Source organism: Lissotriton vulgaris, chromosome 5 (assembly GCF_964263255.1).
Source record: "Lissotriton vulgaris chromosome 5, aLisVul1.2, whole genome shotgun sequence".
NCBI lineage: Eukaryota > Metazoa > Chordata > Amphibia > Caudata > Salamandridae > Lissotriton > Lissotriton vulgaris.
Window position 1 is genome coordinate 939,140,814 of NC_141693.1, and position 14,912 is coordinate 939,155,725.

General features: G+C 40.5%; 1 protein-coding gene across 1 annotated transcript in view; it reads left to right on the forward strand.

Moving 5' to 3' along the window:
* BNIP3 (BCL2 interacting protein 3) overlaps positions 1–13,592 on the forward strand; it is a 111,975-nt gene extending 98,383 nt beyond the window's left edge. Inside the window, exon 6 of the mRNA XM_086922543.1 lies at positions 12,224–13,592. Within this exon, the coding sequence (XP_086778669.1) occupies positions 12,224–12,269 (46 nt within the window). The 3' untranslated portion in view covers positions 12,270–13,592. The remainder of the gene's footprint in view (positions 1–12,223) is intronic.
* Positions 13,593–14,912: the final 1,320 nt, after the last annotated feature.

Here is a 14,912-nt window from a genome sequence, read left to right on the forward strand (position 1 = left end):
TGTGTAGCTGGCTAGAACCGGCCACGTTGCTCCTGGTATACCTAGTGGACTGAGCCTGGTAATGTGATCATTATGTTTTAGGGCGCCATTAAACCAGAGCAGGTGCTCTTGAAATTTAAGTGGAATTTCAATCTCCTCGAAAGGAGCGTACTCTTCCGGAGGTTTCTCTATTTTGTAATAGTGAAACTCTTTTGTTCTAGCGTTTACCGCTGGAAAGTTTATCCATGAATAGAATACCTCTGTCTGCCGATACTCGTGAGCCTCTATCACGAAAATTACTGTACCACCTTGAGGTGTCAGTCGGTTCTCTATAAGTTTTAAAGTTATAGATCTTCTTAAGTGGACCGGGATGATAATAGCATCCGGACCTGTCTGTTCGGGACCTTGCTGAGTCGCATCTGCTGCGGCCCCAGTGGTTCCGTTTTCTCCTGGCATTGTAAAAATGCAAGGTTTGCAGAGTAGGTCTCCAAGGAGACAAAGATTAGGTGCACAATATTTTGGAACACTGTATCCTTCAACGTTGAATAAACCAGAGCTTTACATAGGAATCTCTTCCTACTAAGGTCGGGCGGATTTTAAGCTTTCACCCACTCCAGACGTCGATTGGAGTATTTACGGGAGAAAGGGGTCTGTGTGAAATATGCACGACTGAGTTACTCTAACTGTCTTGCGTTAGTTTATCGCCTTACCAAACGTTGGGCGCCATGTAGTGTAGTTCCTAGTTTCCCACTAGGCCCTGCGCATTGGAATAACATAAACAGTAGTATCGACGTGGAACTGCGGATATTCCAGGCCTCCACTGACTATGCTAAACTTAATTGGGTTGTGTTACCAACTAGCTCAGAGGTCACTGGAAACTTTCTTCTCTGCATAGGAAGTGATCAGCTTCCTTGGCACAGACAAGAAGGGATTCAGCTTTCCAACAACCGTGCAACATGACAACTTTGCTCCTCAGATCAAGAGTCGATCTCTAGGGTCGTGTGAAACAATAGACTTGTATTTCACTCAGTCAGTCTAGTGCAGTTTACTTTCACGAGATGTAGAGAATAGAGAGACGGGCGTTTTGTCAATAAAGGTTAACATTTATTGAACAGCCTTTCTTCTCGTACAAGAGAAATGTATTGCCACAATTGCAAGACTTGTTATTATAAAAAGTACGTACAGTAAGATAAGGATTGCGAAATAGAACTGTAAAAGCATTGATATGGTTTCTTAGCCATACAATGGTTTAAAAGTAATAAAACATATATACAGTCATATATACATTAGGCTAACATACTCAACTGGTGCTTCTAACTAAGCCTACCCCAGTGTGCCTGACCTAAGCCTAACACGTGGAAGGGGAGTAAGTAAGTAGCTTTAAGTTAAGTTGGTTTTGCCAAGGTTTGTTTCAAGAATTCTCGTCTAAGGGTTTAGTCAACACCATACCTCTGAATAGAATGATGGAGGATTGGTATCTCCTTCAGGGGTCACTCTCGATATCCCAGTCACCCGCGAGGGTAGACCGGAAACGCCGGAGCTGGATTTCTCTGCAGGAGAAAGGCAGCGGGTCTCTTCAGCGCGTCGAGGAAGGAGGGGGGACAGCGTCCGCGGGCAGCTGGAATCTGCTGGATGTCTTCGCAGAGGGACGGCTGTTCAGCTCCTAAGCGTACTGCACCATAGTTCGCGCTTTAGCAGCGATAATGGTATCAGTAGCTTCACCACCACAGGGACAGCAGGCTGCAGCGACAGAGTGCTAGATTTACCAACACGGGGTCTTGCAGGCAGCTGGCATCAGCAACAGTAGCTCGCATTGCTTAAGGCAACGTTGGTAATATTTATACCTGACAGGTGCCGGGTTTGACGCAAGTTTGCTGGACATAAGACGTCAATTAAAGATGTCACTCGGAAGTGATAGTTATCAGTTGCTCATTAGAGTTCCATTACTAATCAAAACACAGCAAGCAGGGATTTCCAGGTTTGCTGAGTTTTTATCTTGTTGAAGAACTAGGAGTGTTAATCTAGGAATATCAGATAGTGACTTCTGCTCTGTCATTGCACTAATTTGTCGCAAAGGAAGTGGCAGAGAGCTATGCTGGAATGTGACTCTGTTTGTGTGAGGCCAGAGATGACTTTTCTGAAAATCGCACTTGAACGGTTATGCCAATATAGGGAATAAATGGATTTATAGCCGAATAGGGGTATAAGGTCACAGTATCGATCAGGAACCTAGATAAACACGCAACAGTACTCACAGGCATGTGTATCCAAACGTGCGTTGATGTCCTCTAAAATTTTAATCCAGTCTTCTTGTTTCATGTTAGCATTCATTTCATCTTTTAGTCTGGCTATATCCATTGATAGATCTTTCAACACTGAGGACAGTTCTTCAATAATCAAGAGTATTAGGTCTAAGGAACACTTATTTAAAATAGCGTTCCATCTCACCATGAAAGATTTATTACATTTAAACAACATCGGTTTTGGTGCAATGCGTAAACCGTGTGGCATCCTTTTTACCTTATGGTACTCAATGAGAGTGGTAGCATGTAACCTTTGATTTATTTATTTTCTCATTGTGTATTCTAATTGTTTTAATAGTTGTGCGGTCGTGCCAGTAGAAGAACCAAAAGTACGTACTTCCTCAATGAGGGAATAAATGGAATCAGCCTCTTCTGAGGTGTACTCAAATAATACATTTCCTATAAGATCATCTGATGCAACCTGAGCTAAGCAATCAAAAATGCTGTTAACTTCCACGATTTAGTAAAACACTAAATTACTAGGGCTACCTGAAATCTGGTTCTGCAAAGAATGCTGCTACAAAATGCATGCAACATCATCTGCAAAAGCAGAGGGGTAAGAAACGATGGTGCTGGTACACTCAGATACTGTAATGCCAAGTTGCAATGGTGTAACCACGAACCTAGGGATTAAACTAGCTTTTGAAAGTCGAATAACTAAATGCAAAGTCAATAATAATCTACACTTGCCATAAGGCTACTACTACTCAGGCTCAATGGACACATTCCTCAAAATGACTTGAACTCTGTAGGCACAATCCGAAAATCCTTAACATTAGGGTGATTGAATGTTTGAGTTGACAAAAGCCAAAGTCCTAGTCAATGTTATGACCAGATCTAGGGTTTTCAGTACTAGTGTTGAACACTCCTCGTGAGCAGCTCTGCATGAGATCTGATCTTCAGATTATGTTTTGTGATGTAGGATTTGTGAGGTGAATCTACGACTCTGAATTGTATTGCTTGGAGCAGCTCAAACTGTGGAAAAAACGATGCACCTACAACTGCTGCCCTCAAGCGTCACATATGTAGTGAGAGGCTAAAAAAAAAACACCTCAGTCTGAATAGTTGTGAGGTTTTCACTTCAGCCTCTGACAAACTGGGACATTACCCTTGTTCGGTAAATGGCAATGAAACCACAGGTGTTTTAATAAACAGAAAGCAGTTATGAATTTAAAGAGATGATCACTGGAACGCTGTTGGTAGCTGCCAGGTCAAGCAAGACAAACTGCTTTGCAAATTCCACACAAAGATCTGTTAAAAAGTAATAAATCACCAAAGGAAATATAACTGCCGTTGTCAAATTACACAAACATTTAGGAAAACGCTTACATTTGTCATGGTTCTATCCGGTTTGAAGTTCTTTAATAATATAGAACGGTTTAACTTCAGCATCTAATAAAGCTATGATCTGTGATATAAATGGCAGCATTCTGTCTTCTGTGCTTCATATGTGCAGCCTTTTCATAATTCATGCATCTCCCCCATAAATGATTATGAAGGAACAAAGCAGTAAGTGTGTTCTATTAAATGTATGAATGTAATAGCCTGCTAAGGCCAGGGGGTTATTGAGATTTTCATCACATTTCTTATGTACAGAATGTATCCACATCTAAATTTAAAATTGAGAATGAACAGTAATGATAGATATTGTGTTGTGCAGAATCAAATAAAAAATGTGCCCCATCCCTGTTACAGTATTCGGAGTCCCAATGCACAATTTTCTTCTTCATGTGGAAACACGGCATCTATTCATGGAAAACTCAGATCCTAATTCACAAACTCATGATCCGACAATTTTTAAAGATTTTAGGACTTTGGAAAATCAGCAAGATATGTAGATTCTTAGGGATGGTGAAGAGTGAGTGTTACTAGAGGAGTGTTTGGGAAGTAGGCAATTTAAAATGTGTGAGTACTGATGCAGTTATTACTTTGCATATGTTCACAAATATTTGGAAAGCCTTTTCGACCCTTTAATGCAGTTCTAAACTTCTGCCTGGATGATCTAGGTATAAATGATGCGGAAAATATATTAAAAGGCTTGAGGATCCCTCTTATTTTTAAGGTTTGTGAAAGCAAGGACATTTTTTTGCACCTTTTCCCTGTGAAGAAAAATGTTTGCATTTAGCCCAACAATATACATGCGTATTTTCTACAGCGTGAAGCATCTGCATGCATAAAATCAGATTACTCACAAATAAGGCATTATCTCTGGTGGGAAGTCTTAAAGCACTGCTTGATATAGGCAATAGTCTAGGGACCCACAAACTTTGACGTTTGTGTGGATCCAGTCCATAACTGAAGACAGGGCTGCTATTAGTCGTCTATATTTCTACAAGGTTCTAAACCGTTGACAGTCTTTCACATTTCCAACCCTGTATATCACAATGCTTCACTGTTCTTAGAACTCTGTTAGTATCTTTAAATGGAATTCTTCAGTTTTATTTGCCAAATTAACCTATATGGATTAGAATCTGTGTGATGTAGAAAATGTTCATATTTGAATAGTTTTTGCCCTTGTAAAAAAGTGCATTGGTTTTGCATAAATTGGGCTCTTACACTCAATTTATTCTAGTAACATAATCAAAGGATCTGCTTTTCCCAACACCAGGAGAAACCTCTTACAAGGACGGCCAAACTTTTTTTTGCCAACAGGTTGTCTTTCTTCTTAATCCAAATTTCAGTAATCTATTCTCTATGCCAGCATGCAATTTCGGATTGCTTTTGCACCTAATTCTTTGGATGTCTCCCACTCCCTTTGTCTATGGCATTGGAACATAACAAGATTTTTGGTAACCATGCGTTGCAAACAGATCCCCATCCACTGGCAATTTTCCGAATGTATAACTGCATAGTTCATTATTTAAGTTATTGGAGCCATTCTGCTAGATGGTTGGGTAATATGAAATCAAAATCCAGTTTTTTAAAGTCCAAAAACTCAAAACCTTCTAGTAGAAGGAGCAATACGAAAGTACTTGTGAATGACATGGTTACATATGTTTTAATTTTTTTTAAAAAGAAGCTAGATTCCTCATATGAAGTGTGAATAAAATCTGCAGTAATTAAAATCATATCAGGCGGAACCCCATCTATAAGGCTTGATTTAGGTCCTAGCATTGTCATTGCAGGAGACCAGATGCAAGCAAATATTCATCAACCAAAGATGCTCAAGTCTAGATGTTGTTAGGGTTGTTTGTAATATTGTTGTGTGCCTGCTTGCCTTTTAATTGTACGTAAATAGACCCTGTGCTGTACGTGACTTTGACACACAGGCGCTCACACAAAACATTAGTAAATCTAACCATTAGCCTTAATCTATATGTATGCAATTATCTTTAACAACAGGAAAAAAGCAATACTTCTAAAGGAAAGAGGATGTTTAACATTCTAGTCTCAAGAACTCCACTTCTATTTTATGGGCGCTAAAAAATTAATTTCATTTCTTGAATTGAGTAGGGAGATGGCTTCCTGCAGCCCATGTTCTAATGAGGTGAGTGGTACATTAATGTACTGTTCATCACTGCATTGCATATGATTCAGCTGGTCTTGAGGACAATGCAGTAATGGTATGGGCAGTGTAGTTTGGTCGGGTGGAGGAAATGTGGTCTTCAACATTTGATGAGACACGAAGCATTGGCTACATTTTAGATTTTGGTTTTGCAGCCCTCACTGAATTGCCACGGTCCTGGTGAAAGAGAATCAATGTGGAATCATAGTTCTGAAGCTGTCAATGTGAAGTTAGGTTTTGATTGTGTACGATCGTGAGTATTTCCCATTTTCTGCCCTTATATAGACTTCATTATATTTCAGGGACTTTATAGTGATGTTCCATTCTGTCCTCCAGGTCTTATAGAGCACAGTTCCTGGTCAGTTTGTATGAAGAATCATCATTCCTGGCTAGATTTCTGTGTATGGTATACGATATGCATTAAATACATTGCCAGAACTTTTACCATGTGATTTCTTTTTGTAATGTTAGTGTGGTGGTACCTATAATCCAGTTGAAATTTCTTTAAATTGTGAGAGACTATGCATGTTGAGCCACTTCACAATTATTGCAAAGCATAGCACATTGTTCAAGCTACCTAGCCATTGTACTTACAGTTTACTCTGTAAATGAATTGTGATGCATATTCACAGTGGTGTGTTGTGGGAAAGTAGGATCAGCTTTTATGGTTACCCCCTTTTTTTGCTTGATGTAATGTTGTTTCTGACTAGTCTGACTGGGTTCCTGCTAATCAGGACCCCTGTCTATGTTCTTTCTTCTCTAAATTGGTATGGAAAATACTTAGATACATCCCAGATTGGACACTGGTGTACACTTATCAGTCCCTAGTGTATGGTCATAAGGTACCCATGGCTTAGGTACAGCAGGGGTCCCCGTGGGCTGAAGCATGTATTATACCACAAATTGGTAGATCACTCAATTTGTAACTACAGGCCTGCCATTGCAGCCTGTGTAAGCTAGTGCTAGCACCTCTTACGAGAAATATATGTTTCCGGATATCTACGGTCACTGCACTTAAAACCTATAAGTCACCCTTAAAGCAGGACTTTCAATCCTGAAGGCAGGGTGCTCGGTTCTAAGTGTGAGGGTGCCCCTGCCTGAGCAGGACGCCTCTACAACCTACGGAGTCCATTCTCCCAGGTTGTAAGTGCGACAGTCATATAACATATAGAGGGGCACCGCATCCTTACGCAATGGCCACCTCAAAACTGGCTGTAACGAACCCTAACATGTTTGGTATCAAACATGTTGGAATCCTACTGCCACACCGTAAACGGTGTGGGAGGTATGATTCCATGCACTGTAATGCTCCCCCGGGAGGCCCACAGTGCTCCTGGTACCAGTCTTTTAGACCCGGACAGCACAACATGGATGCTGCCGACCAGGGACACGATTCTGCCCTCCTGCCGCTGAGCCAAGCTCGAGCAGGGGTAGGCAGAACAATAGGTATTCTGTCACATGGAGGTGTGACCACCTCACAGACAGGGTTTAATGCATTGGGGCTGGGTGGGAATGTTTGCCAGCGCCACTCAGTTATCTTGAAGAGCACATTTGGTGCCCTCCTTGCAAAGTCCAGTTTAAACCAGCTCAGGGAGCCATTGGCTCCAGCTCTGGCGCGAAACCGGACAAAGGGCATGGGAGTATCCTCCCCACTGTCAGACTCCTCCCCTGGGAGGGAACCCTGAATCGTCCCAACCCTTTACTTAGGGTACCTGAGGGTGTGTCCCTAGATTTGTCATGGGACAAGATTCATTTCGAGACACCACTTCTAGTTCGACCGTCTGGGCACTCTGGACATCAAAGCTGCATCCGAGAAGACTCCTGCTGTTCCTGAGCTCGTTGCCCTGCTCATCCACTGCACTGTGCCTGTGCTCCATAGAGGAGGCCTGTGGGCATCCAAGACACTTGAAGGAATCTCCCTTGAAGTGAAGGAGTCACTTCCTTGCATCTGCAGGCACCGCAACTAAGCTGACCGGTCTGCTGATCCTAGGCTCCCACAGACTCTGAAAGGCTCAGCAACACAGGTGGGGGTTCTCTACATCCCTCGAGGCCTGCCCTGTCCTCTCACCAAGTTTGAGGTCATTATCCCTCATCGGAGCCGCAGGAACTTAACCCCCTGTGCACCACGTCGACTTGCTGTTGCAGAGGCTTGTTGGCTTCCATCAAGATCTTCAGGCTCCAAGTAGCCCCCACCTCAAGCACCTCCTGTGACCAAGATCTTCATTCTCAACACATCACTTGCACCGTGGGCCTGCATCTTTGGTGAGCTCCTCGAGGTCCACTTGCGACTCCAGTGCCTTCAGCCTGTGGGTCCTGTTGAGGCTCCCCTTTGGTTTCTGTGGGCTTCCCTGATTGCTCGGGGTTGCCCTTACTCCCCTGCTTGTGGTGAGTCACCCAGATCTTGCTGGTCCCAACACTGCTCTTTCTTTGCTTTCCATGTGGTTTGCATTTGCCAAGGCTTGTCAGTGCTCCCAACGGACACCGACCCCTCAACTCTCGATATCAGACATGGGACAGCTCGTGAACAGCTCCTTGTGTTCCACAGCATCGCCTGGTCCTCACAGCTGCAGCTCCAAGGTCACCGGCATCTCTCCTGCAGCAACCCAACATCAGTGCGCACTCGTCTTCTGTGCCTCCTGTCCCCACTGCTTGCAGGTGCTCTTCACCTTGCATCCACCTTTGGGTTCCACTGGACACTTTCACCTTCTCCACCAGCAGAATCTTCTTGAAGTCTCCCATTGAGTTTGATGACCATTTCCAATGCCAATTCACACCTATGCACGAGGCTTCCCTAGTGTAGGTATCCTGGTTCCTAGGGTATCCACGGGTGGAGTGACTCTACAACCTCTTGTCTTCCACAGGGTTTCTTCAGGGTCCACTGGGAGGGGGCCTTCTTTTTTTAAATTTGCAACCGCGACTTACCCATTAAGTTGTACTGAGAACAAAGTTGTGTTCCCACTCTGCGCACGACCTGCTTGGGGCTCCTAGATACTCGCCCTGGGAGGTTCCTTGGATCCCCAGCACTTTTACGTCTTCTGGGTATAGTCTTGACTCGAACCGTGGTTCGCATACCACTATTTTAGTATATGGTTTGGTTTCCCCCTGGTGACCACTATGTATTCTGTGCTACTTACCTGTTTCTATTGAAAAGTATTATGTGCATTGCGTATATCTCCAGCTAGGAGATATCTTTATGTGTTAGTGAGGGTCTTATAATAAATACATATTTTTATGAATACACTGTGTGATTCTTTTTCTCTTAACACCATCAATGCTGATGGTTTTCCCCTCCTGTGCTGGCCACGATTTATTCCCATTGTTCATGACAAGCTCAGCTCGTCATGAGCACAGCTCAACCGTGCCTCATGACGAGCTGAGCTCGTCATGAGCATCGAAGGGGTTAATCTGCACACCAATAATATTATGTTCTGGTAAAACAAGCTGCTTTACACTCCTTCTGGACTAAGCCTGAAGGCTGCTGTCCACAGCTACCACATGGAGAGCTTTGTAAGGTTGTCTAAGACCACTAGAATCATCACCGTAAGGGTTGTCTGGATTGGTGCAGGGTGCCCACTTACATAAGTGTGCATCATATACCAAATCAGCCTCTCACATGTTTCTACCAAAGTTTGTCCCTGCTCACACCTCTTTCTTCATCTTCACACAATTTTGCTCCCTCTTACTTCTTCCTTGACTGGAAGTAGCAGTGATATCATTATAAAAGGCAACAACGCATATGTGTGCACCATAATAAATTGTACTATGTTTCATATCTAGAAGACATTTGTGGGTATTCATTTACTTAAGCGTCACTAATATGCACCAGCTTGTGCACAGGGCTATTATTTATCTGTGATTCCTCATGCCTCCTTTCATAGGACAGAAAGGATCTATAGAAAGGCTTCAGAATTTTGCATTACAATTAGAATGTATGTACTAGCCAGGATTGTATTTATTTGTAGGGTGATGACAACATACCTTATGAAATATAAGGTTGCACAGAGTGCCTTTTTCCAGCTTATCTTTCAGTTAGAAACTTTTTTGTCTGTTAAGCAAGGCTTGGAATTTCCTCATGAATCTTGGAAATGTAAAACTTTATAAATAAATAAATAATCGTCATCTGCAAGTTTCTCATCCATCTACATGAAACTGGGTGCAGGATATAATTTAAATATCATTATTATAAACTTGAGAAACAAGTATTTTGTGGATAGTACCAACGTTTTTCATCCAGTTACCACAAACAATGGTTAATGTGCTATACCTCCTTTACCAAGAAAGCCAGCATACTTCACCTTTTCAAGATTAAGGATTGCTATCGTCTTTAGGAATGCCCCTGAATTTATTTCCAGATCCATGCTACTACCTTATTTTACAAGTAACATTATGCTGTCCAAGTTTTTGCTGAAGACTTCAGATTAACTGTCTCCTTTTCTGTTGAAGCCACTGCATTTGCCATAGGACAACATAATTCTCTAAGTGATTTGGTATTAGTGTCTTAATTGTAGGATGCAAACTTTTACATATTTAATTTTCAGGGCTCATAGCAAATGCTTCTGTTTAAGATCCCATTGTCAGATCCTGAACTATTATATAATTTACCTAGCATTCTGAGATCGTGCTCCCCTGAGTGTCCATCCCAGAATAAGCTGTCCACGTCATTTGTGGTGTAGTGAGTACATCCACCTTCTTCACCAGTTTGTCATCAAAGTAATATGTTGGACCAGTGCCTAGTTAACAATCCATATCGTTCTTTGTGGATCTTCATATTTTGAAGCAGCGGGATTTTCGGTCTACATTTCTTGCTTCATCACCCATTTGCAAAGTTTTGATGTGACTTTAAATAGTAAATACATCACTGTAACACATGAACACAGTTTGTCTTTCATACTAAGTAGGTTGGCATAGCTTGGTGAAAGAGAAATAATCTATTTCTACCATAAGGAAAGAAATCCAAAATAGAATTGCTATATACATTGAGGAAATTTAATGATTCCAACCGGGAAAAGAAAACTTATCTTTGCTTACGTACGTGGTGGTACTTCATGTTCCAATGAAAGGCACCACTAGACTTGTATCATAGTAAAGCTGCTGTGATGACACATCAGTAGGATGCTCATATCCTTTTAAGTGCCTTTTAGGAGTAGAGAATTCCTCTTTGTCCTCCTAAATGGAAATGAAAATGACCTATATTGATTGACAAATGATTATTACATATCTAAGTGTAGTCTTTTTCTGATGTCCAGGAAATCCATAATTGATTGTAGAGATAATTTAAAGGAAAGGGACAAGCTTTACCATAGCTAACCTATATTAACAGTCCGTTGAATTAGATCTTCATTGTTGGTGGATACTACCAAAACATTGCATAGAAAGATCAATAGCTACTGAAAAGGAGGTACACTGAGGATTTGATACTGTTTGCTATGTGTTTCTCTACACAGTGTGTGATGTCCAAATAGCAATATGGATGTGAAGCTCACCTATTCAGAACGTACATCAGTAAGTAGGTGGGTGGGTGTGTATATATTCTCTCTTGACTGGTAAAGAGGAAGGATTATGAGTACTTGCAGTATTTTTTGGATTTCCCTTCAACTGTTCATCCGAACAGAGTTGTAATAGCACAGTGATGAAGGAAAGGTGCCGAATGATGATGATGATATTGCAAATATCTTAATGGAAGGGGGAGTGTTTTTATCATTGTTCTTTCTATTTAGATTTATGTAGATAAGGTGCATCCGTGTGTGGAGAGGGACATTCAATAAGACTCATTAGCTCAATCTATTGATAACAGTTTAAAAACTGATCTAAAAACTGATCTTGAGGAAATAGAAGCCATTTTACTTCAATAAGTTCTGCAGTAAAAGGGTTATGGTTCTTAAACTCAGTATGATCATGATAATGACTTGCGTTAAGAAGGAGACTATCTGTGCTTAGTAGTTTTTATGGTTTGTAATTGTAGATATCAGTATCGGATACTTCTTTTCCAAGCTTACAAGAAGTACCACTCTAGTTTATGACCGTGACAGGGTCTTTGGTTCTTTTTTCCTTCTGGTGAAGTGTCTATACCTTGTTGTCTTGTTGATCAAAGCTCTGCACTGCCTTCAACCAGGAAAGTCTAAATCCATTAGGTACATTGCTTAATCCAATCCAAGGTGTTCAATGAAACTACACAAAAACTGTAGTTGTTTGGATCTGCCTAGATACTGGACATGTCTGTGTACTGTAGGACACCAAGTTATATTTCCAAAGCTATATCATCATATTTAAGTGCTTAGTCTGAAGGTCTAGTCAGCACAAATGGAGTCACTGACTGAACTGAAACAGTACATTAAAATTAAGTTTGCATAAATATTCTCTTCATTAATGATTTGTACTCTGAAATGCTAAATTGGTATGTGAAAATTAATATTTGAATCTTATCCCTTTTATTAAGGATTTATATTGGAAGACGCCTGACAACCTCAACTGCCAACTTTTAAGTGAATTTTAAAATCTTCCTGTGAAACATCCGAGGTCTAAACCCAAGCATGTGACGTGAAATGACAAACCGAAAAACCTCCCAATCCTGTGTGATGTGCTCATGTTTTTTTACTGTGTATGCTCTACACTTAGTGTATCACTGGAAGTAGAGAAAAATCGTAGAAGCCAAAAAAATTGTACAATTGTAAATATTCACATATGTAGGATTAGTGTAGAAAGCATGTTCTAGATTGATCAATACCTTCAACAGAACCAGGAAGGATCCTTTCTCTAAAGTTTGCTTGTCGTAAACATCCAAAGCTTATTTCTGCCTCAGGCAGGCCACGTATATCTTCAATGAAATGTATAAGATAATTATTTCTGGATATCGAATTACATGCATGCATGCTTGCATAATACCCAATCAACTGTACTTTCTTTACATTTAAAAATGTTTGATTTTAGTTTGGCCAAAGAAAAGCTATGTCTTTTTTCACAAGTGATTAACTTGACTGAATAGTTTTGATTTTAATAGTAGTTGAGCATGTATTAAAAGTAGCACTTCTTTAGTATTTCCTTGTATTATTTTAGTCAATGAGTGATTCTCCAGAACATTAACAATGCCCCACGAGGGATTTGTTGGTAAATATTTGGTTATTCATTTTCTTTGAAATAAAAGAAAAATGAATGCAATTTGTTTGAATAAATGTATCTAAAGAAGCCAGATTACATCGTTGATTATGAAAATGTACATGATTTTAAGGCCATTGTATATTTTATATGAAACACTTCAGAACAAATTGTGGGATTGTATTCATCGACATATCAGTCACCTCTGGTTCCTCACTATTGTCTGAGTTTCATTTTTCTTAAGGGAACGAAGCGTGATGCTGTGAACATGAACTAGCAACACCACTTTGGTCCTGTATAATTTGATCATTTGTGGCTATTAATTGTACAGCTGGCATTTGGTCATGTCCCCGTATTGCGCGTATTGCAGATCTTATTACATTTTAAGTCAAATATTTATACAGCATCCTTTGACATATGCTATACGTCAATTGTTGAAACTAAACCAAGCGCTCTGTGCCACCACCTCTTAAAATATTGCTTTGATTTTACGGAGAAAGTGTTCTATTTTTTTGTATTTCAGGCTGTCGTATGTCCGGACATACAAAAACGTGTGAATTGGTTTATGCTCTGATTTTGCCTTCAAAGGTTTGAGTTTTATGATTAAATAAAATAAAGGAATCGTTTCATTTTATTTATGTTAGCAAGCAGTATATTTAAATATGAAGGACATGTTCATCATTTTAAATAAAGTAGCTTCTTTGTTTAATAAATTTTCAGATTTTTTATTTTATTTTCTAAAGCAGATAATTTGAAATTTTTACATAATTGCTTACTGATCTTGGTAGTATGGCACTTTCCGTTTTCTCAGCTTCCTACAATGTTACTAAATAATTTTACAAACTGCTTCTGAATAAATGCTTGCCTAAATATACTCAAACTTCCTAAATTTGAAATGAAAACTTGAGTAATCCTCATGTCCGGAATCAATTTGAGTCTTTCACGGGTTCAAGTACCAGAGTAGTGTTTTCTAAGTTTTAGGTTTTGTCATAGAGACGTGCAAGTTCCAGAAATCAACAGTTTGTGATGGATATGAGTAGTAGTTGAGGTCATCATTTCTCCATACACCTTTAACAGAATGCACGTCTCTCCCCACTGCCATAAACTGGACAGATGCACCAGTTAATATATATATATATCCTAACTAGACCCGATTTTCCGCCTACCTTTTAAACAACCTAATTCTTGACTGATATGGCGAGGACTTACAGAGGGGACAATAACCGGATTTAATTTATTTCTGGGCCCCTTTTTACATCAAGATGCGCTGCAGAACGGGATCTGCTCCGGCACTGAACACTTCTCCAGGAAAGTGAGGAGCTACATAGTAAAACTGCCGCTGCCAGCTGATCCTGGATTGAATGGGTTTCCTGGATAAGACTGCTGTAAAGTTGGCTCTGCTTCAGCAACCACTATTGTATTAACCACCCCATGTGGCTATGCAAAAGATGCTTAGCTATCAGTAACTTTTAAGTGTTTCATGTAGAGATGAAGATGCATGTTTTTTGTGCCTCAATGGATGAACAATGGAATCTTTTTTCAAGATTTCAGAAGAAAAATGGAGATTGAATAGAGGAAGTGAGACAAAGAATGAGAGAGGCACAGATGTAGAGAAACACAGGATAGTAGTCAAAAAGACATTAGGGATAGATTGTGAGATTGATGGAGGCGAGACCGCTTATAAGAGGGATGTATGACGTTAGAACGCATACATTGACAACGCGTACCTTTACAACGCGTTCGTAACAACGAAAGTTTTTACCACGCATTGCGCTGGGGGTCGCAAAATTGATTAATTTAATTTACTATTCCAACACCAGTCCCCGTGGATAGTAGGGAAGGTGTTGGGATAGTAAATTAAATCATTTACTATCCTTGAGCGCCCCCCAGTGCAATGCGTGGTAACAACTTTCGTTGTTACGCCCGCGTTGTAAAGGTATTCCGTGGTAATGCTTGCGTTCTAAACGCTGCATACCTTATAGGAGCAAATTGAAAGGAACATAAAGGAGAAGTCTTGGTTAAAATTAAAACAC